The sequence below is a fragment of the Brachycentrus maculatus genome, unplaced genomic scaffold, assembly GCF_059751285.1.
Source record: "Brachycentrus maculatus isolate JH-2025_06_01 unplaced genomic scaffold, ASM5975128v1 h1tg000258l, whole genome shotgun sequence".
Classification (NCBI taxonomy): Eukaryota; Metazoa; Arthropoda; class Insecta; order Trichoptera; family Brachycentridae; genus Brachycentrus; species Brachycentrus maculatus.
Window position 1 is genome coordinate 163,336 of NW_028281009.1, and position 23,316 is coordinate 186,651.

The 23,316-nt window shown below is 30.2% G+C and overlaps 1 protein-coding gene across 1 annotated transcript; it reads right to left on the reverse strand.

Annotated features, from left to right (window-relative positions):
* Positions 1-533: 533 nt before the first annotated feature.
* LOC148305908 (maltase A1-like) lies at positions 534-21,658 on the reverse strand. The gene is made up of 13 exons (XM_088265784.1): positions 21,439-21,658; positions 15,744-15,923; positions 14,283-14,431; positions 13,115-13,240; positions 10,682-10,817; positions 8,648-8,765; positions 7,347-7,542; positions 5,899-6,006; positions 4,969-5,116; positions 3,856-3,953; positions 3,294-3,391; positions 2,625-2,765; positions 534-845 (listed from the first exon to the last, which is right to left on the reverse strand). Exons 1-13 carry the CDS (start codon positions 21,599-21,601, stop codon positions 713-715), a joined length of 1,794 nt encoding a protein of 597 aa, XP_088121910.1. The 5' UTR covers positions 21,602-21,658; the 3' UTR covers positions 534-712.
* Between the last annotated feature and the right edge of the window lie 1,658 nt (positions 21,659-23,316).

Here is a 23,316-nt window from a genome sequence, read left to right on the forward strand (position 1 = left end):
CATTGATCCTAGGACCTCTAGCACGGTAATAACACCAGATGACCACTATGAGGACTTTCTCTTTGCTGAGATATCATTTCTATGTCTAAATATATATCACTCAATGAATTTACTTAGTAGCTTATATGTATAAATATTAAAATACTGTAATTCTGACATCTTACGCTTCGATCGTTGCAATTGTTATGAGTAAAGTGATTTTACCAGCTCGCTTTCAGTGTACTATATTTGGAGAACGTGTCTTTACTGTTGACAACTGTAGTTGGAGATTATTTTTTCCTATAGAACCTTTTTCATAAATTCCCCATTCTTCGGAATAGGAAATCACAGATTTATATTTTATTGTTAAAATAAAAACGCTTTTAATACAGATAAGCGGTGTTTTATACAGATAAAATTAATCAAAGAAATTATTTATATGCCATATAAACCTTAGAGGTTTGCAAAGTACACCAAAGACTTGATATTGAGATAAATGATAATATTACCATTTCTACAAAAAAAATACTTATAATCAAATAAAAAATGCAATGTTGAATTTTGTGGAAAATTTTATTTTATTTTATAATAATGTACCATCATGTTTAGTCATTAAAAAAAATATATATTAATTCATTATGTTTGCATCACGATACATGTGTTTTTAATACAAACATACATTTATATCAATTATTACAAGAAAATTATTTTATTATATTAACATACATTTTAATCACATCTTGAACATCAAAGTAAAAATGGCAACTCCCATAGCCAGGAAAGTCGGTAAAGTGCGGCTAACTCCATTAGTGAGTACTACAGCTTCGTAAGGAACCAAATTAAAATCTGAGGCACCGTAAATTTCACTGTAATAAAAATATAAAAAAAAACTATTCAAAAAGAAGTCTTAATAGTTATTTATGATATAAATATGAGAATATTATCAAATTTACAACATTCAAAACTAGATATCGCTCACTCATTTCAACAACGTCAAACATATTTCAATAATCGTCAATTTTCAGTTGTGCATGTTTTCAGAATGCCCAGAAAATGTACTATATCCCAGCAAAAGCGGCATATTTTTAACTTAATATTTACCCGCTACAGGGCAGAAAGTGTTGTTTTTACATTTTGAAGAAAAGGTAATGTCTAATTTTTTATTTTAAATAAACTAAATATTTTTCAAATAGACAAAAAATATTCAGGTTTTACCTAAAAAGGTCTGTTGCACAGTAAAAAGTTCAAAAAGTGGCTTGATATTTTTTTAAACCATTTCATTATATTTTTAGACATTAAAAACGATCTCCTGAAAATTCAAGTTTTTTGATATATGACGTTGAAAGGAGTGAGCGATATGTCATTTTATACCAAGATGTAAAATATCATTTTTTAATGGCGCGTCAAACAATTGATAACTACTATTCACACATCTCAGAACACCTAAGAGAGCTTTATTGGTTGAGTTGTCCAGAGAGCTTGACATTGTTCAAGCTTGATTGTTTGGTGAAATTGCTCAGTGTCTAGGGCAAGTTACGAAATAACTTAAGCGTATATTTCAGAGTACTGTTATTCTGAGACATCAACAATTGAAGGCAAGCGATCCTTCGATTAGCAGGCACGTTAAGGCCCAGCATTCGCTATGTCGCAACTTTAATTTCCCTAAATCCAGGTTACATTTTACGTAAATTTAGTAGTTTTATTCTTAAAACACCTTTTTGCATTGAAAAAATAAGTTTTTCTTCGAAATAATTAAATGATTTTGAAAAGAAAAAAGTTTTTGAATCGTAAGAAGTTAAAAAAAATATGTATAAATTTTTTTTTTCCGTATATATTCCAAAAAACATACAAAAAATCCATTATACATTTCTCAAAAAAAATCTGAGATAGCAGACATGAGCCCAAACAATATCCCAATAAAAGGCTTTTTATTTATAAATACACAATTCCTGTGAAAATAAAAATTTGTATTCGTAATTGTGTTGACGAGAACATCTGTATTTCTAAAGACTAGTTGTATTTACATTAATAAACTTAAATGTGGTCTTCCACAGGTGTTTTATTATTATATTTACAACAACATGTTATCCTACAAGATTTATTAAGCAAATCATTAAATAATGTTATTTGATAATGTTTTGACAACTCTTTCTATACAAGAGTAAGTTTTCATTTTTTCAGAAGAAAATAAAAATAATAAATCAGCAAATAACCTGAAGATTGGAAATTGATTTATAAAACATGATTTCGTGCGTCAAACATATTTTATTGTAAGAAATGCTTCATTAATTAATTTTGCAAATGCATCGCTGATTTTATAAACCAAACAAAATCTTATTTTAGCAACAAACAATGCAGTTTTTTTAATGCATTATCATCCCCCAGTATGTTATAAACATAGTTATTTTCTAATTTAAAGATAGTTTAGTACATGGTGACTTTTATCCAAAAAACAATAATATGTTAAATATATTGTATTTTTCACAAATTAAGAACAGAGTGACGGGTTGAATAAATTAATTTCTTTATATAATAAATTAAAGGGGATGAATATTAGAATACAAATATTTTTATAATTCCATCTCTTGTTTTGACCCCTTAAATAAAAAATTAAGTACACATTTTCTGAAAAATATTTTACTTACTCAGGTCTTTTCGACGATGCAACGTTTGAAGCAAGCACTTTCACATTTGTCACGTCATTTATATCTTGGTTCAGATCAAATGCAGAATATATCTTATTACCTGTGTTCACGACTACGATTCCAATATCATCTTGTGTTTTCCTAAAAGAAATATAAAACTAATTCATTTTTACTCATGTACGAGTATAGATGATATAAAGCATACACATTACATTTCATAAACTTATCTTGAAACCTATATAAATAAATTTCTTGAAGATATACATATTTTTGTAAACTGATGATTTCTAACTCATTCGATTTCATGTTTTTACTTTTATCATAAAATGTGTTTAACTTATTTTTTACTTTTATCTTAATACTTACTTTCTTAACGATTTTTTTTATTTGTTTTACAAATCCAAAAGTAGCATGGTGTATTTTGCAGACCCATGCACGCATTTGTATTTTTTAAATATATATAAATGAATGCATTAACCATGAAATTATGACATAAATACAAATAAATTAGAGGGTAAAAATTTGTTATGTTAACTAAAATTGTAGTACGAATAGTTAATTAATGAGTTAATATGTGTTTAATAACTCACATCTCTCAAATGCGACAAGTTTTTTTTACAAAATGTAAAAAAAAATACTCGAATTGGTTTGCGTGAAATATAAAAATACCTGGTGAACATAAGAATATCATCATTCAGGGCTGTCACATTCAAATCTCCGTGCTTAAACACTTCAGTTTTCCTCAGGGCTGACATGGATTGATAGAACTGAAAAATTATATTTCTGTGCTAATATATGCAGGTTTATTAATCAATGGAACTAGACACACTTTAAAAAAATATATTTGAAAAAAAGAGGTCATAAAGTTATAATGTAGGTACAAGTCATGGAGTTATAAGTAAAATAAAAAAATCATAACGATATTTATAGACGTCTCCTAGTATATAAAATAATTCGAGAAAAATCGTACATACATTTCGTTAAGGTCCCTGCCATTAAATAAATGATAATTGAAGTGGATTTTTTTAAACTGCTTGTCTTAACCATATATGATGCAGAAAACTAGCGTGAAAAATGTGTCAATTGAAGCACATATATAACTTTTGAAATTTGAGTATTGTGATTGTCAATCATAGGTTGGTGAATGTTAAAGTTAGAAAGCGAAGGTATTTATTAATTTTGCATCTACACATGTTGAGATATTAAATAAAAATATTTTTTAAATTCCTACCTTATACGCACTTCGAGCATCTCTTGTTTGCTGTAATAAATTCAATTCTAGATAATTATCAGCCACAGGCAACCAAGTTTTATCGCTCGCGGAAAAACCTAAAAGGTAAATAAAGCTTTTGAATCATCCTGTATAAGTTTAAATTATGATAATATTTCTCTACCTTTTTTGTGGACTGTGTTGAAAATAAAACAACTCATTCAAATCAGTTTGCACGCAGATTGAAAACATGGGCATTATTGGTGTCTCAACTTAAAATGAAAGATCTTTCGTTTTTTTTTATGAATGAAGAAGTCTCCGAATCCCACGGCTTACGACCTGACATTCGGCTGGTTTAAGTGATCACTTTATACACTAGAGAATCTCTTCTTCTAGATATGCGACTAATTACTAGTAATTTATTACTAGTTATTACTATTAGTCTAAAGGTAAATTACTAGTAGTCTAAAGGGCTCCAAGACAATATTGCATATATACACAAGTTACAAAAATTAACTGAATATGGATGTTCAGTGGCAAATAGTGAACGGTACACAAGTTTATAAAGTGATCATTAAAGTCAGCTGAATTCTAGATTGTAAACCCTAGACATCATCTTCGTCTTCTCAAAATACGAAGATGTTTAATCTTAAGTTGAAATAGTTATTAAACCCATATTTTTAACCCAGAATTAATAATGATCATAATGAGAAGGATAAAAGTAGACTGAATGCAGTCGAAATGCGATCTCTCAGAAGAATGTGTGACAAAACGATGTATGATAGATGTTCGAATAGTGAAATAAGGAAGGAATGCAAAGCTGAGATAAGCATTATCGATAAAATTAAGAGTGGTGTGTTGAGATGGTTTGAACATGTAGAACGAATGAGTGAGGAAAGAACAGTAAAACAATTTTTTTAAGTAATTGGAAAAAGGAGCAGAGGAAGACTGAGAGAAACATGGTACGATCAGGTATACCAAATACTTGAAAGTGGTCAGATTAGGAGTCGTAATAATCGGCGGGGATGTATGAGGAGATGCATGAATGTGGAAGCGGCGTGATGGTTAGTTAGTAAGTTAGTTAGTTAGTACATAATGATTAATAAAAAATGTATGTGATTGAGGTTGATATACCTGCATTTTTTGTGCTGTCCCACTGGAAAGGAGTCCTGGCTGGATCTCTGGATGTCGTGTTGAATAACTCGATTCCTGCGTTACATCCTGAGGGATCCACTGTATCATTCCAGCTCAGATAAAAGTTTGTCATGGCGATTTCCTCTCCCTGTAAGTTATCGTTTAATGGCTGATGAAGCTGACACTTTTTTTTTAATACAGTCATATCTAACTAACTAATGTATCATTATGTCGCCGAATAGAACGCCATACCACTGTATTTTTGCAAACATTCTTTACTCATCAATATTCAAGAAAAACATTTATTTTTACTACTTGAGTTTTATTATAACGACTTGTTTCGGAAGCTATGCTTCCATCATCAGGTCTAAATACAAACTAAGGCATAAATAATCAGGTATGTCAAATACTTGAAAGCGGCCGGGTCAGGAGTCGTTATAATCGTTGGGTATGTATGAGGACATGCATGAATGTAGAAGAGGCGAAGAATGTTTACAAAGACAGAGTGGTGTGGCGTTCGATTCTCTCTGCCTACCCCTGCGGTGAAGCGGCGTGATGGTTAGTTAGTTAGTTAGTTAAACAATCATTTATTAATGTTTTACTTAGTAAATACCACTATACCTTAAAATCTACTGTGACACGTGTTTCGATGCATTCTGCATCATTTTCAAACACCGTATGATGTTTGATGCGAAATGCATCGAAACACGTGTCACAGTAGATTTTAAGAAATAGTGGTATTTACTGAGTAAAACATTAATTAAAAATGGAAAGATTTTACCACAAACTGACTTCCGAATCAATTAATTAAATAAATAATCATCTTTTTTAAATGTGCCTTTAGCACAGGAAAATTTGGTCAGGCCACATTATGGTATGTATTTTTTTTATTACACGTATGATGAAATAAAAATAAATAAATAAACTTACATTGTATGTTACCGCAACACCCGGAAGTAACATAGAAATCATAATTATCCCATCGGATCTTTCAGGACCAAATCGTGATGCTGTTCGTGGTTGATCGTGATTTCCAACCTGAAAAAAACCGAGCGTGTGGTCACCAACAATGTTTCTGCATTTTCAGTGTTTTCAATTGCATTTTCGTGATATAGATTTATAATTTTTCCTTTTTATTTATTTTTCCAAAATGTTAGTAATGTCAATATATATATGACTACACACCGAGATGTTTGTCTTCCGGTTTCGAGACGACGTACCCGTCTCTTCGTCAGGACAATCACCACAACAGCACGCAAACAATTCTAATACGAGCACTATTCACACGCCTGATATGTGTATGGTATAGTAGTAACGTGTAGTATTCTTTGCATGCTGTTGTAGTGATGCTCGTGACGAAGAGATGGGTACGTCTCGTAACCGGTAGACGAAAATCTGTAACTGGTTATATACCAACATTACAAACATTTTTGCAAAACTAAAACAAAAAGTAAAAATTACTGACTACAATGTATGTAAATGCTTTATTTATTAATAATGATATTTAATATTTTCATAAATTTATATAAGCATTGTGAAATTATGTACATTTTTTTCGCTTTTAATTTTTTTTTTAATTTTCCATTTAACCAGACTAAGCCACAAGAACACTTAACTGAGTAGAGCTAATTGAAAATAAGTATTTGTTTCATTCATTTTGTAATAAACGGGACTCAAACCCGTGACGCTATTTTCGCAGTCAGCGCCTGTCCAAGAAGTTAAAATATTTATTTCATCTTCTTCTTATTTTAGTAGATCCTAAAGATCTGTTTGTCTCCGCCTGTCGCTCTTGGAATGTTGTCTCCCAGCTATCTTTCCACCTTTTTGGAGGTCTGCCTGGGAGTCTGCGTCCTTCAGGGTTTCCTTGAAGGGCGATAAGTGGAACTCTATCTTCTGACATTCTGTTTACGTACTCATTCCAGTATCGCTTCGTAGTCCTCCCCACCTCACGATATCCTCCGTCTTTCACATTTATTAACTAATTTACTGTATTATTTACATAATCACAAATAAAACGTTACAAAAATGCACCCTTAATTTTTAAAAAATATTACTTAATATGCCCCTAAAATTATTATGAAAAAAAAATGTTTTCAAATATGACACTGCATATTTTTACGCGGTCATGCAATGATGTTTCGGGATATAGATCAGAGAGTTTTCATCTCGGAGGTTCAGAGTCGAGATTTCGTTCTAAAAGTATCTGCTCTTGCCTCAATTCCATAAATGGCTATTGGTCAAACACATGTTTTGTAAAAATTATTTAATCATTTTAAAATCCACCTTGATACTTGTTAAGTTCATACATCATATATCATTTTTTAATTAATTGAATGATTTAACATGTGTCACGTGAATATTTCATCATGTTGGCTTACCACCCAGTTTGTCACTCTCCCATTAGGCAACGCATTAAACCACCCCTCTATATTGCTCTTCAGCACTCTGGCATTAGCGTCCTTATTGAGGAAAGCCAAATTGAAGTTGAAAGGAAAGTGCGCTCCTTCGTGTGTATCGTTACCATAATATTTCATAACTAATTCGACATCGCTCATGGCTTCCATCAACAAAACCCTGAAATAATTAACTGTATCAAATACACAATGACAATAGTCACCCTTAATTTATTTTTTTGTAATCGCTTTTATGTCGTTGGTAATACCAATTAAAGGTATTCCAACATATATTTTTATCAAAAACAACAAAAAAGTTTTATGTTATATATATATATATATATATATATATATATATATATATATATATATATATATATATATATATATATATATATATATATATATATATACATATATATATATATATATATATATATATATATATATATATATATATATATATATATATATATATATATATATATATATATATATATATATTTTTATATATATATATATACATATATATATATATATATAAATATATATATATATATATATATATATATATATATATATATATATATATATATATATATATATATATATATATATATACATATATATATACATATATATATATATATATATATATATATATATATATATATATATATATATATATATATATATATATATATATATATATATATATTTATATATATATATGTATATATTTTTATATTTATATATATATATATACACTTAAGATATACAAGTTATAATTTGAGTCATATTCAAAACCATTGACAATCCTTATTTTTTTACCTCACTCTTTTTACTCCATACTTGATACTCCTTTCTTTGCTATCCTTGTTTTCATCAATTTCACTTTTCAGATTTTCATTAAAATATAATGTTTAAATATTTTTTTTATTCATAATACGATTGATTGAAATTCATCTTTTTTCGTTTTACTTATGTACAATCACTATCTGCTCTATATATAAATAGCTGAATTGATTGGCATCACTGCACTGGTATGTTTTTGATTTGTTGAAAAGTATTACTTTTTAGCAATGAGTCTGGCAACGTATGCAAAATATTTGTATTTTCATACTGTCCCACTAATTTGGGAAGCAAAACTGTCAAACTTATTTATTTGTATATTTTTTTATCCTCATCAACTTAATAGTAACCGATTTTGTTTTAGTTTATTTGAATTGTTTTATCAATTACTGTTATTTTGATATATATAATTATTATATGAGTTAAAGTGCTACCTGGTTTCTGACTGTGTAGCTTGTGTGACCTCGTCAAGGGTTGCCCTCCACTGGAAAACAGTTTCATATGTTTCTTCTCTTTCCCTTGTGTAAATGTGATTCAAGTATCCGTAACTCTCTATCAAAAAAATATTTCAAAATCTGTGATAATTTCTACAGTCGTCATAAAAATCTGTCACAATACCTACAGTCGACATAACAATCTGTTATAATACCTACAACCTATAGTCGATAGCAAAGAAAAATTATTAAATTTCTGTTGGTGGGCCATTTTTTTAAAAATATAGTGTCAAGGGATCTTGCATCCCTTATGTCACTGCGACCATATTAGTTTTATCGTGACATCTCCCTTTATCATAGCTCACTCTCAAGACCTACTTGAACTCACGACCTGTCTTGGTGGTATGAGCTTGACCTTCTCTGAGTCTTGTAGTGGTTCTCCAAGGATGTGACTTCGTTTGCGAGCGTGTGCGTCACAGTAATAGAGAATGTGGATTGGTGTTATCCTCCATATAAATCTGCAGACTGGGGAATCATGTAGTCTACTTTTCGACATGTGTTTCCTCAGTCTGCAGTATCCTGTCAAGGTCACCATACTTAAGGCAATGATTAAAGTAACTGATTCGTATTTCTTGACATTTCTCGTTCTGATTTGATTTTTGAGGACATTTATAAATTGTTAAAGAGCAAATTCATCAATCCGGGAAACATAGTTATTGAATTATTTAACAACAGTTATTTTATTCATATTTTATAGACTTGTCATCTTGAAATTCGACGATATCAAATGTTTATTTGGTCACCCAGACCGATTAATTAGACTTTTTATAATGCTAGCTAAAATCAGTGAATAGTTTTTTTTATTTCTTTAAAGGAATTGACCGCAAAGCCTCATTTGTTAAAGGCTTATCTGCAGGTATTCTAATTTAACAATAAAGAAGGTATATTTTGAAAATATTTTACACTTTGATTGCTTTTTTTGTTTGGTTTTCATATAATTTCTTCATTTCTTTCAGGACTACTCCGAAAAGCGTATATTTTGAGATTTACATGCAGGTTGAGCAGTAAAAATAGGGTAGGTAGATATATACATCAAAAATACACTTAAATCAATTATAAATAAATTTTTCTTTAATTCATTTTGCAATTTGCGGGGGCATTAATTTAACTACGCCATGGCGCCTCTCTATAGTCTATTGCAGATCTGAATGCCGTTTTCTAATATTTCAACTGAAAACTATCCCATGTCAAAGAACGTGCCCAAAAAAAAGATAATGTTTGCATAATTCGTCGGTCCCTACGTAAAGTACTCTATTTGCAAATCCGTTACTTTACAGGAGAGAGCTTAGAAGATTTTTTCAACGTATTCTTTTTTTTAACTAACGGTTTTTTCTGAAATTCTAAACTAGTATTAAACATTTAAAAACACGATAATATAATGTAATAAATTGTTTTAAAACTTTATGCTTTGTCAAAATTAAGTAGTTAGCATTTTAGGAGTCAGTCCATTTCAAAAATTCGATGTAGATAACGTCTTATACGCCTGAAACCTAGGCTTAATTTATTTTATATCTTATTTTTTTGTTTATATTTGTAGATAACGGTCATTTGATAACATACACCAAATACCTCAAAATGGACAAAAATGTAGTTAGAGCACTTTACGTAGGACACGATGAAATGTAGAGGTATAAAAAAGACATTTTCCGAATATATTTATCATAAACAAAACGTTTTGTTAATCATAATTTGTTGATAAAAGGTAATAATCGTAATATCAAAAGTTTTTTTAGAAGTATGGTTAGTAAGTTAGTTGTTTAATAAAGAAATCATTCACTTCTCAAAAACTTTCACTGTTCATAATCGACATATTTAATTCCTGACACATCTATCCTCCTTCCATTGAAGTATAAATCTCTGCATCACAATAATGCATCGTTATATTTATCACAAATTGCATGCTGTCAAGGTTATGAAATCGGTAGTTATTAAATTAATTTTATTATATAAATTGATATTCAATAATAAGAATACCTTCATCATCTGTATCTCCCGATAAGGGTTCATCAGGATATTGACCATTAACGTCTACATCGACTTCGACCAAATGAGGAATGGCGTCCACTCGGAATCCAGCCACTCCCTTTTCCAGCCAAAACTTGAGGACATTCTGTAAATTTAAATGACATCAAAACAATGAAAAAAATAATACATAATCATAAGGAGATTCCGACCTGTCTAAAAACAAAAATCGTACGAATCCTGAATACTGCAATGAACACAAATGCACTAGAGACTAGAGGCTCTACCAAAGAAAAATGCGGAGAAATTCAATGCATAAAGCGATCCATGGAAAGATCCATTTTTGGTGTTAAGCCTAATGAATGAAATAAAAATGAAGACACCAGGAACAGAGGTAAAACAAAGGATATCATGGATCGCGTGGCAAGACTCAAATGGCAATGGGCAGGACATATTGCAAGACAGAACCCCCCAAGATGGACTCCAAAATTTTAAGATGGAGACCTCGGGAGAACAAAAGAGTCGTCGGAAGACGCTAAAAGAGATGGTCCAATGACATGGTCGCTATTGGGGGAGAAACTGGCTGCATGCAGCAACCGACCGAAGGAAATGGAAAGATACGGAAGAGGCTTATGTCCAGCAGTGGAGGACAGAGGGCTCATGAAGAAGAAGAAGATATCAATTACAAATTTATTCTAACTTTTAGCTCTTCATAAAGCTTAATATTTTTGTACCTAAAATAAAATGTACTCGTATGTCGAACAATTAAAATAATGTGTGTTAAATTTCGCCCTTCATTTTTGACGACACGATGCTAGATGAGTTTTCATTTCAAGTGTAGATTTATTTATTTAGATAGTTAGTATGTCAATTCTAGTTTCCGTTTGCTCGTTTAGTGTATGCCGGTTTAAATTTGCAAATTGATTTAATTTAATAAGCATTAAGAGAAGATTAGAGTGGAAACGGTGTTAATTCACGTTATTCCTCATATCTTCTAAATAGGATATGATATTGAAATTTCTTTTTTCTTTTTATTATCACAATAAATTTTCGTGTTACCACTTCATTCTAATGAAAAAACAATATGGTTTTATTGAACTATTTCATTATTAAATATTTTTAAAAAACTGTATTTAAAAATATTTTCATAGTACCTATATTGTACATACAATTCGAACATTTCCAACTGTATTTTTTCAACGGTAGCAGAATGACAATGATATCTCTATTGACGTTTGCATAACAATAGCATTTACTGTATATGCTCACGAAATCATTGAATATGCTAATATCGTAGTCATACAAGAGAAAGTGGCCAAGTGCATTTTTTAACAAAAACATGATCATTGACTATTTCATATCTTACTAGCTCAATATTGTCCTGAAGAATCCGAAAGGATTTTAAACTTGGAAGTATAATATATTGACTAGTTAAAAATGACTAACTGCATTGATGTTTATATTCTTGCCTAGCAAAAGTGACTTAAATGGCCCTCCTGAACATTTTACGTTTTGTTAGTTGGTCACTTTTTCCTGTACGACTACTATACATTTAAAACGTAATGCCAGAATTAAAGGTTTATAATTTGATGTTATGATTCAACAAATTAGAGTAAAAATGTTCTTCAGTAGACATCTAGTCGATATAAAGATTATTTTTCCTTGAAAGTGATGAATTAATAAATTTTAAAGAACAATTAGTTATTTTTGTATCAACTGGATGTGTACTGTAGAATATTTTTACTCTGATTTATTGAATTATGACATCAAGTCATAATTCAACAAATAAGATGTAATTCTTAAGCGTTTAACGTTCAAGAATTATGTTTAAACATGAGATATTTAAACTAATTTAATGATTTCGTATGAATATTTTTGTTTACAAGTAAAGATTTATACCTTTGTTATCATCTTCATAATTTAAACATTATTTATTTGATTTATAAAAAAACGCCGATATTAAGAACAAAAAAAAGTACTTCACTAATATTAATATTGTTATTAAATCTAATATATCTTATATTAAGTAGTTGTTACGTCATTCGATTTCGAGGCAAAAAAAAATCGAGTATATTAATACTAAAGATTTTCAAAAAATTTAAACATTTTGTGGTCTAAAGGACTTGGGTAAGAATCTCAAGTGCCTATTGTTTTATAAAAATGTGTGTTTCATGATAAAAGTGTGTATTAAGTAGATATATTGGTATATTTTTTGTTTATAAGAAGTATTTTCTTAGATAGTAAAATTTATGTTCAAATAACTTACTTTGTGATTTGCCCTCCAATAACCAAATTTTTGAATTTGTTTTTAAGTAGATAATGTTAAGTTTAAATCAGTCTTAATGAAGAAGCCGTTTCAGCAATATACATAAAATTATTTTAAAAAATTCACCGAATAAACTGAAAAATTTGTTCAAGATTGTAAATAATATTTTTTTTTCTTACGTTCATTTCTCTAATCACGTTAGGATCCCTAAAGTTGAGATCAGGTTGTTCCTTGAGGAACTGGTGAAGGTACCATTGTCCCCTGACTGGGTGATAAGTCCATGCCGGACCTCGAAAAACGGAAATCTGAAATAAACCACAAATTATTAAACAGTAATAACTATCAATATCAATTATTCGTAATAATTTCCTTAGTGCTCTCGAGTTCTATGCATTAGCGTAGTGTTGATTATCACATAATGAGAGGTGAAGAGTGTGCCATGCTACAACTGGTCTTAAAAGGGTAGTTTGAGGGTCCCAAAGGGGTTGAAATAAGGCAGTTTTCCTGGTTTCGGAACATTCGAGAGTAGACCAGGATGAGAGTTGGTGGATGAACTGTTTCGTGCTGCCCAGGACAGACAAGTTTCTCCCAAGTGATCGTCAACGTCTAGGGGACCAGGCAGGATACATGAAGAAGAATAAGATGATTCTTTAAAAAAAAGCAATGATTTTCATATTGCATATATCATTTTTTATTGCCTTGATTACAATTTACACATTTGATGATTTACACAGATTTGAGAAATTTATTTTAAATAAAACTAAAATATTTATTAAGTAAGCTTAATAAAATCATAAATATTTGCTACTAAATTAATCCTCAAATGGTTTTAACATCAATTTTTAATAAAAAATTTCACATCCTCATACGATATTATCTTAAAATGTGCTGCATTCAGCATTATTATCACTGTGTTTGATAATGATGTTGAATGCTTCGATTTCACACTTGATTTTAAAAAAATGGTGTCTTTTAAAAGTCAAAATTTAATTTAAAAAATACGTATATCTATATACAAATGTTTACATATATACATATGTCTGCCTCCACAATTTAGTGGTTAGCACGGCAAGATACCACGCTGAAGGTCCCAGATTTAATTCCCAAGAGGGTCAATTTTGGAAAATATCGTCGTACGTCAATTAAATTTGACATTTGTGAACCAGTCAGCTGCAGTATACTAGACAAATACTATTCGCGAAAATTATAGCATCTTTCAATAGTATTGTATATGTCAATAATGTATTTATTACCTTAAAGAATTAAATGATTTTTTAAAATTATATATATGATAAAAAAAACTCGTATTTGTTATTTTTTTTAGTTCGATCGTGTGTAGGTACTCACCCAGTTGCTCGGTGGACTTGTACCGTTATCCCGTCCATCATGCCACACATAGAAGTTCTCGAATCCAGGTTCCCTCATCATAGATTTCTTAAACCATTCGCATTCATCAGAAGTATGATTGGGGACGAAATCCAGCAAGATTCGAATATCTAAACAAATTACACTCTCCTTATCATTCATCGTTCACTTTGTGTAATACTATTTGTGGTACAACACAATGAATGAATGATGAATGATAAGAAGAGTGTTATATTACCACACCACAAAGTTAACAATGCGTTTAATATACAAAATACATCCCAACAAATATTCAGATTCAATTAAATCAATGAATTTTAAATGTTTACATTATTAATGTATTACACTTGTAAGAAGTTACTAACTAACGAACTAACTTACCATCACGCCGCTTCTCCGCAAGGGTAGGCAGACACAATTAAACGCCTCACCATCTGTCTTCGCACACAATCTTCGCATTTTCCACATTCATACATGTTCTCAAGTATATAGCCTGACCGCTTTCGAGTTTTTGACATACCTGATCATTCCAAGTTTTTCTCGGTCTTCATTTTCCTATTTTTCCAACTACATTCGCTTCATTAATTTGTTGTACCATTCTTTCCTCATTCATTCGTTCTACGTATCTAAACTGTCTCAAAACACCTTTCTTAATTTTATCCTTCTAAGTTGCAAAAAATAAAAAGTTTTAAATATCACAAAAACTAATAAGTAGCACACTTTGCCGATAAAATACTTCCCAATGCAAGGATTGATGGTCTCTAGAATCAACAATAAATATAGGAGTAGAATATTTCAATATATTTGTAGTACCGAGCATTTTTAATTTGTTGCCGAGCAAGGAAAGAGGTCAACATAAGATAGGGAACAAAGGCAAAATAAAATAATGGGTAAACGATAAAAAGTTAATCAAGAGTAAAGAAATTTATAAAATAGTTTAAATTTTAATTTTTTTTTTCCTTTTTTGTGTGTATATAATGTTTGAAAAGATTTTTTAAACCTATGTAAAAAGAACTCCACCTTCAAGACACACACGTGGCTTGGTGGGTCTCTGCAAAAAAAGTTAACTTTGTTTATGAATTCATAATTGAATTTGTGGAGGTCCTCACCAAAAAAGGACATTTCCGATATTGCACCAAAAATCTTTTAAATGCATATCTGTTCTGTTTACCGTATTTTTTCGAAATATTAATTGAAGTTGCGACAAGACGTGACCAATCCTGTGTTAAACCAATATGAAATCATTAAATCGCACCAAAACGTAACAATTTTACAAGTAAGAATTCCTGGTAACTTAAAATCATTTATAATGGAAATATAACGTTTTGGTGCGGACCTCCACATTTATATGTTTAAACATAATTTACTTATAAATGTTTCGATTTAAAAAGCTTTTTTTTCATTTATATATTTATATTAAACAAGCCCTCAGAATTTATTTACTTTTAGTCTTTGCTTCAGCAATCAGTTTTTCCAGATCTTCGATGGTTCCATACTCAGATGATATGTTGTAATAGTCGGCGATGTCGTAGCCAAAGTCCTTCATAGGAGAAGGGAATACGGGAGACAGCCATGCTGCATTCACTCCAATATTAACGAGATGATCCAGTTTGGAGCGGATTCCTACACAAAAATGCATCAAGGTTTACAAGAGATTATTAACCTTTTCTAACTACCAGGACTTTAGGGGTTACTATGCTAGAAATACTGCGATTTAAATATAAATACAACATTTTTGTGTGTCTAAATTCTTACGCAAGTAATGCAATATCGTACAAATCGTACTTTGGATCGATCCGAGAAACGCTATAAATGTGCATTTTTATAACTTTTATAGATTTATTTTTAGTATAAAAACATCCCCAGCTAACCGATTAATTTTACTGATATGCGTAATTTGCGAAACACTATATTTTCCGTTGACTCATTTAAGATTCTCACATTTTAACAACAAACATACTTAAAATACATAGATTACAAAGGTTGTATGCATTATTCTTTGTAATTCACATATCTGGATTATCTCCAATAAGAAGTTTTAAAAAAAAATATTAATCAATATAATTAAAAATTTCAAGAAGTAAAGTAGTGTGGTTATTAATCACGGGTAGAATTATTGAATGTTACACGTGTGAAAAGTAATCACTTAAACCAGCCTTTGACGGTCGTAAGGCCCGTCAATGCCCAGACCTCCATAATCTTCTTTATCTTTGTGAGATATCATTTTTTTAAATAACTCCTAGTTGGAGATAATCTAGATTTATTCATAAGTATTTGGACATACTCAAAACGTTGTAAATAATGTATGTATTTTTACAATAAATAACTTATGTCCAAAATGTATCTGATACTTTTAGAAATAATGAAGTCAGATTCTTTTATAATATATGATATACGATATACTAAAAAAAAAAAAAAATTAAGCATTGCGTATATTTTTGTTACGGTCAACAGATGATGCTGCCATTGCAGTAACAGAAAAGTTTTTTACCTCGTGTAAATCCTTTATATAATTTAAGATTTAGAAAAAAACAAACGTTTACATATTTAATCACTCGTATTAGGTAAGACTTCTCCGTAATGTAATGGTCAGCATGATCGGCTACCGTACTGGAGGTACCGGAATCGATTCCCAAGGGGGGTTAAATAAATATAAGAGTTTTTCACTCTAATATTTATTCAATATTACCCTGCACTGGTATCTGAAGCGAGGGGCTGATAACCTTACCTTCATGTGTAAACGATCAAGATAACACTGCGTTTAAATAATGCAGTGCCCTATGCACCATCGGGTGGAGATAAGGGTTTTATAAAATATCAGATAAGAAGAGTAGCATTGATGTGCATTGAATTATGCAATTCAATATTTTCAAGCAACGTCGCATAAAAACTGCTGTGTTCTAGATTCCGTATTTTTCCGAAGTCCTGAAATTTTGTTGCATCGAAAAAACACCATTTTTGAAATAAAAAATAAATAAAAAAAACTGGATTAACAAAATAAAGAACTTATAAACAAAATAAACAGAAATCTGTGATTAATATTGCGATGAACGTACAGGAAAAGAAGTAGGTTACTTATTTTTATTTTTAAAGAAAAGAGAAATAACGTGTTTTTATTATTAACTTTTCTTTTTCTTTTTCTGTGTGCCTAAGCGGTTCATTATTAGAAATAGGCATCAAATTGTAGTAGAGTGGGTTTGAACCGAGAAAGTCTGACTTTGAAGAGTCCGCGACACTAACCACGGGACCACAACCCGACACATGATTTCCTAAAAGCTAAGAGGTTCCTGAAAATCATTGTTCTTTCAGTTTAAATTATTTCGCAGATTTTGAATTGCAAATTGCAAATGTAAATAAAAGCGAAATATTTCGAAGTAAAAATATAGCATGCATTGAAGATAATGTTAAGTCATTGCTTGTTTACACAAAAATTATAACTTAGTATATTGAATAACGTTTATGATTTACTGATATGTATGTATGTTACTGCAATGGCAGCATCATCTGTTGACCGTAACAAAAATATACGCAATGCTTAATATTTTTAAAAAATGCTGATCATGAGAATTTTTTTTTGAAATAATCTCTGTTCAAATAAGAAGAATCTAAAATTGAAATGTAATTTCTGGCTACCTCTCCAAAATAAAAGTCAAAATAATAGTAGCGGGAAAAATCTCACTTATTTGAGAAAGCTTTCTGCTTTTCAAATTGATACCTATTTCTAATAATAAGCTGCTTAGGCTCACGGAAATAGTATAAAATTGAAATATTTGTTTAAGTAATAAAAACACAAATATTTCTCTTTTTTTAATTCTCAACTGATGGCAAAGCAATGTTCATTCGTCGAAATTTTACATAATTTAAAATTTTAGCAAATCGAACAAATATAATGTTCTAATTAAAAAAAATAATGCAATATGGATCTTTTATAATGGGCTAAATGATGAACGTTATATACGTATATGAATTTGACGGCTAACGTCATCTTCCTTTCGTTTAAAATAAATAAATATTTTATCTCAGTTGAGATACTGTATCCGTTGAGATATATATCGTAATATTTCTTTGGTGGTACATATACTTTATCAAAATGAATAGTGGAATTTTAAAAATTCATTACAGAAGATTTTAAATCATCGATAACCTATTTACCATATTTTTAGTAAGACACAGTTTTAAAAAACACTTATCTTTTAAAATAAATATTAAATTTTCTGTATCCTTCCCAATTATTGAAATATTTATGACAAGTAAATTACCGATTAGAATCTTTAAATATTGTATAAGTATAATTTTAAACGCCACGCTCAAAGTTGATCATTTTGATTGTGCATTTTTAACTAACAATAATTTATTTAACCTCCTATATCACGAATGTCAGAAAACGATTTTTTTTTTAAACCCACTTATGTAATAATTTGTTACTCTATTATTTATTAATTCGGCAATAACTTTGTGGAATGGTGTGTTCATTTTTTTTAATTAAACGCTTGTAATACTAATAAATAAGTTTTATTTCTGCACACACGACTGTTTTTGAAAACTACACATGTTTTCATCTACACGTGAAAAGTAGTAACTTATAAGTAGTGAAAACCTCTGTAGTTTTCGAAACTAGTCATGTGTAATGAAATTAAACTCATCAAGTGGTATTACACAAGTGTTTATTTTTTTTTAATAATTGGTTTATTATTATTAAACAAATTTTATATTTAAAAGCATTAATCTCAGAATCATTAAAATGTCAAAGTGTTTATCGACATTAATTTTGCCTTCTTTTAATGGGGAGACATTTTAAGTATTTCAGAATTTAAATTATCTTCACATCTTTATTGTCATTTGCTCTAACTCAATTTTTTTTAAATCATCCAGATGAATTAGTTTTAATGTTGTAACTTGCATTCGTTTTTATCATTATCTTTTTTTTTAATCAAGAAATTCCTACTTAACAAAGGAATTTATATGGGATTATAATAAAAGGCAGGTATCTTTTGTCTGCTTTTATCTTATTTCATCTCAATGTTAAAATAAAGTTTTATTATTACGCAAACTTTAAGCCTATTTTAAAGGTAAATAAACAATTCAAATTTCAATTTGTTAATCAACAAATTTTCATTTTGCTATAGCAAACATTTTTTTAAAAACGGGATTAAAGATTCCTTTACTAATTTTCGTCAAATGTGCTTTCTAAACGTCCCAAAAAGAAATCCAGTCGTTAAAATTTGGTTTTATTTTTACAATGCATTTTTTTTAATTATCCTTATCTTATTTTACATTACGAAATTCATAAACAACAATGGGATTAAAATTTATGTGGGATTACAATTTTATCACGAATTCATCGAATTTTGCATCTCAAAGTTTCCAGGATTATAAATTACTTATTGTGTGAAGCGGAAACGGGGTTTTAACAAAGATAATAACATTTTAAAAATCCGCATAAAATCACCTTATTAGATAATCAAATCACGTTTTAATAATTAAATATCACAATCAATTTAAAAACTGTTTTCTACACGACAATCAATTTCTATTGTATTATGATTCGCTTTAAAAAAATATTAAAGTTTTCGATTGTTTAAATATCAAATATAAGTAGATTGTTTATAATTGTTTATAATTAGCAAGCATTTTTCAAATTTTAAAATTTTGATAATATATAAATTATCGTATTTATTTATAGATTTGGCGTTTAATTTGTAGAACTCCATTTTAATTTATGTATTCATTTTTGTCCGCCTCCGTAGTGTAATGGTTAGCACGCTCGGCTACCGTTCTGGAGGACCCGGGTTTGATTCCCAGGGGGGGTAAGAATAAATATGAGTGATTTTTTCACTATATTATTTATTCAATATTACCCTGGACTGGTACCTGAAGCGGAGGGCTGATCACCTTTCCTTCATGTGTAAACTATCAAGATAACACTGCGTTTATATGATGCAGTGCCCTATGCACCATTGGGGTGCGGATAAGGGTTTTATTATTATTATTATTCATTTTAAATTAAACACAGATTTTTAAGTTTACTGTGTTGAATTTTACTAACAAAAACACATTAAAAAATAATATTGTGACAATTGTTTCGCCTTGTTAGGGAATTATCAAACGAATGTGAAGATCAAATGGACTACGGTCCAATTCTAAGTGACAGTTTCACTTAGAATTGTATAGCTACATAATGACAAAAAATCTGTGTTTGATTTCAAATGAATAAATCTTATGTGTGTGTTTTTTTGTCTGCATAAGAAGTTTCGATGGTTGTTGTTATGGTTTGACAGTTGAGAATATCAAATTGTGTTAACATTTCTGTTCAGTAAGGTTTGGCAATTCATCATAGATCATTTAACACCAGAACATTGATTTCAAAGTGAGGAAATTTGCTATGAAAAAAATAAAACTTTTCGTCAAGTTCATAGAGCGCTTTTACCGAAAAATTATTTTTAGTGATAACGCTCATTTCTGGTTAAATGACTTCGTCAGTAAGCAAAACTGCTGTATATGAAGCGAAGACATCCTCAAGCCATTGACTAATGACCATTACATCCATTATATTTTACTGTTTTACTACTATTACTATTTTACTGGTTTACATGCTGGTATCATCATCGGTCCTTATTTCTTTCTAAGTGAGGAAGGAACTGCAGTTACGGTGAATGGCGAGCGCTATCGACCCATTCTGACTGATTTTTTTATTCCAAAGATTACTTTTTACGGGACTATGTTAAGTCATTGGTTTATGCTGACAAACCAGCAACTCTTGAAGCATTGGAAGCCAATATTCAAGCCACTAATATTCAAGCGGTCCCTGGTTCGATTCTCAGGGGGGGTCAAATAAGTATAAGTGATTTTTTCACTCTCATATTTATTAAATATCATCCTGACTGGTACCTGAAGTGGAGGGCTGATCACCTTTCCTTCATGTGTTAACGATCAAGATAACATCTGTGTTCATATGACGCAGTGCTCTATGCACTATCGGATGCGGATGAGGGTTTAAAAAATTACAATGTTTTGTGAAATTTTAAAAAGAATTTAAAATTAATAAATAATAATAAAATATATCAGTTATATTACAACCTTGCGTATGTTGGACAATCAAAATAAACTCGGTCCGACTAGGATATGAATATTTATATACCATTAATGTCTCCAATTCCGTCTCCATCGCTGTCTTTGAAAGATCTTGGGTAAATTTGATAGAGTTGTATGTGTTTCCACCAATCTTCATTTTCTACATCGCAAGTGCACCCCGAAAACACGACCAGCGCGATGGCCAACGCCAGCGAAGTTCGCAAAACCATTTGTCTGGTATAATTATTCAAATCTGTGTACAATGCGGCCACCAGCACTCTCCGACGGATACTAATGCGAGAATTGGAAAAATGTCTCGTTACGAAAAAATGTTTATCGAAACAATTTTTACTGTACCATCAATGTCACAAGACAATCAAATTGATAAGAAATTATTGTCGGTTTATTATTTATACAACTGTTTTGAGTCATTCCTTTCTCAATCGATTAATGATTGTGACTACATTCCACCGAAATTTTCGAAATTTCCATGTTTTTTTTTTATTTGCCTCCGGAGTGTAGTGACAAGCACATTTGGCTATCATGCTGGAGGTCCCGGGTTATATTCTCAGGGGGGGGTCAAATAAATATAAGTTTTTTTTTCACTCTTATATTTATTCAATATTAGTCCAGGGTAGACTGGTACCTAAAGCGGAGGGCTGATCACCTTTCCTTCGTGTGTTTAAAGATCAAGATGACACTGCGGTTATATGATGCAGTGCCCTATGCATCATTGGGGTGTGGATAAGGGCTTGAAAAAGTGTAGTCACAAGCTCATTTGGCTAATTCAAAATAAATATCTCTTGTCCAAAGAGACTAATCACCTTGCCACCATCCAACCTTGCGCTTCAGGAACCAGTCCAGGGTAATATTAAATAAATATTACAGTGTTAAATCACTAATATTTAGTTTCACCTCCCCCCCTGGGAATCGAACCCGGGACCTCCAGCACGGTAGTTAAACACGCTGACCATTACACCACGGAGGCGGACGAACTCTACGCACCATTAGGTGCAAATATCGGTTAATAGGAGTATTTTACTACACCGTATGTAGTAGATATTTTGAGCGTTTTGATTACGATTTTACTTCTATTCATTATGTTAAATGGTAATATATATCATTGTATCTTTTATATTGTTTTATTATTGTTATTATTATTCTTGTAATATTGTATTTATTATTGTTTTGGTAATATATATCATTGTATCTTTTATATTGTATTTTTCTTTGTATCTTTTGAAGTTTTATAAAAAAAATATCTAAACAATTAATGTGATAATAATCTAATGACGAAATCGTCTTCACTAGTTATTTTCAAATAATATTATCTATTAATGACTTTTTTCATTACAGATGAAAAGGAAGTGTGCGCAAGTGTCAAAATATGGGCACACCAAAGTGCGCAATTGTGCATCAAAAAGGGCAAGCTGTGCGAGTGTGAAAGCGACATATCGCTCACTCCTTTCAAGAACGTCATAAATCAAAAAACTTGATTTTTCAGGAGAACCTGTTTTAAAGTTTAAAAATATAATACAATGTATTTAAAATAAATATCAAGCCACTTATAAAACTATTTACTGTGCAACAGATCTTTTAAGTAAAACCTGAAGGTTTTTTCTCCATTTGAAAAATATTTTGCATATTTAAAAAAATATTAAATTATACTTTTTTTTCAAAATGCAAATACAAAACTATTTGCCATGAAGCGTTAAGTTAAAAATATGCCTCGTTTGCTAGGATATGGTACATTTTCTGGGCATTCCAAAAACATGCTCAACTTAAAATTGTTGATTTTTTTATGACGTTCTTGAAAGGAGTGAGCAATATCTATAAAAGGGTCAGTATATAAATTTTAATATCCTGATATACTAAACGAGGCCCGTCTGAATTTTCAGTTAGTATTATCATCTTTAAATGTTGTCCCAGTTAAAGCTATGGATAC

Coding starts and splice junctions, on each gene's coding strand:
- LOC148305908 (XM_088265784.1), bottom strand. CDS start 21,601: ATGGTTTTGCGAACTTCGCTGGCGTTGGCCATCGCGCTGGTCGTGTTT. Junction 5,117..5,898: donor GTGTTGCGGTAACATACAAT/GTAAGTTTATTT, acceptor GATAACTTACAG/GGAGAGGAAATCGCCATGAC. Junction 3,392..3,855: donor ATGCTCGAAGTGCGTATAAG/GTAGGAATTTAA, acceptor ATAATTTTTCAG/TTCTATCAATCCATGTCAGC.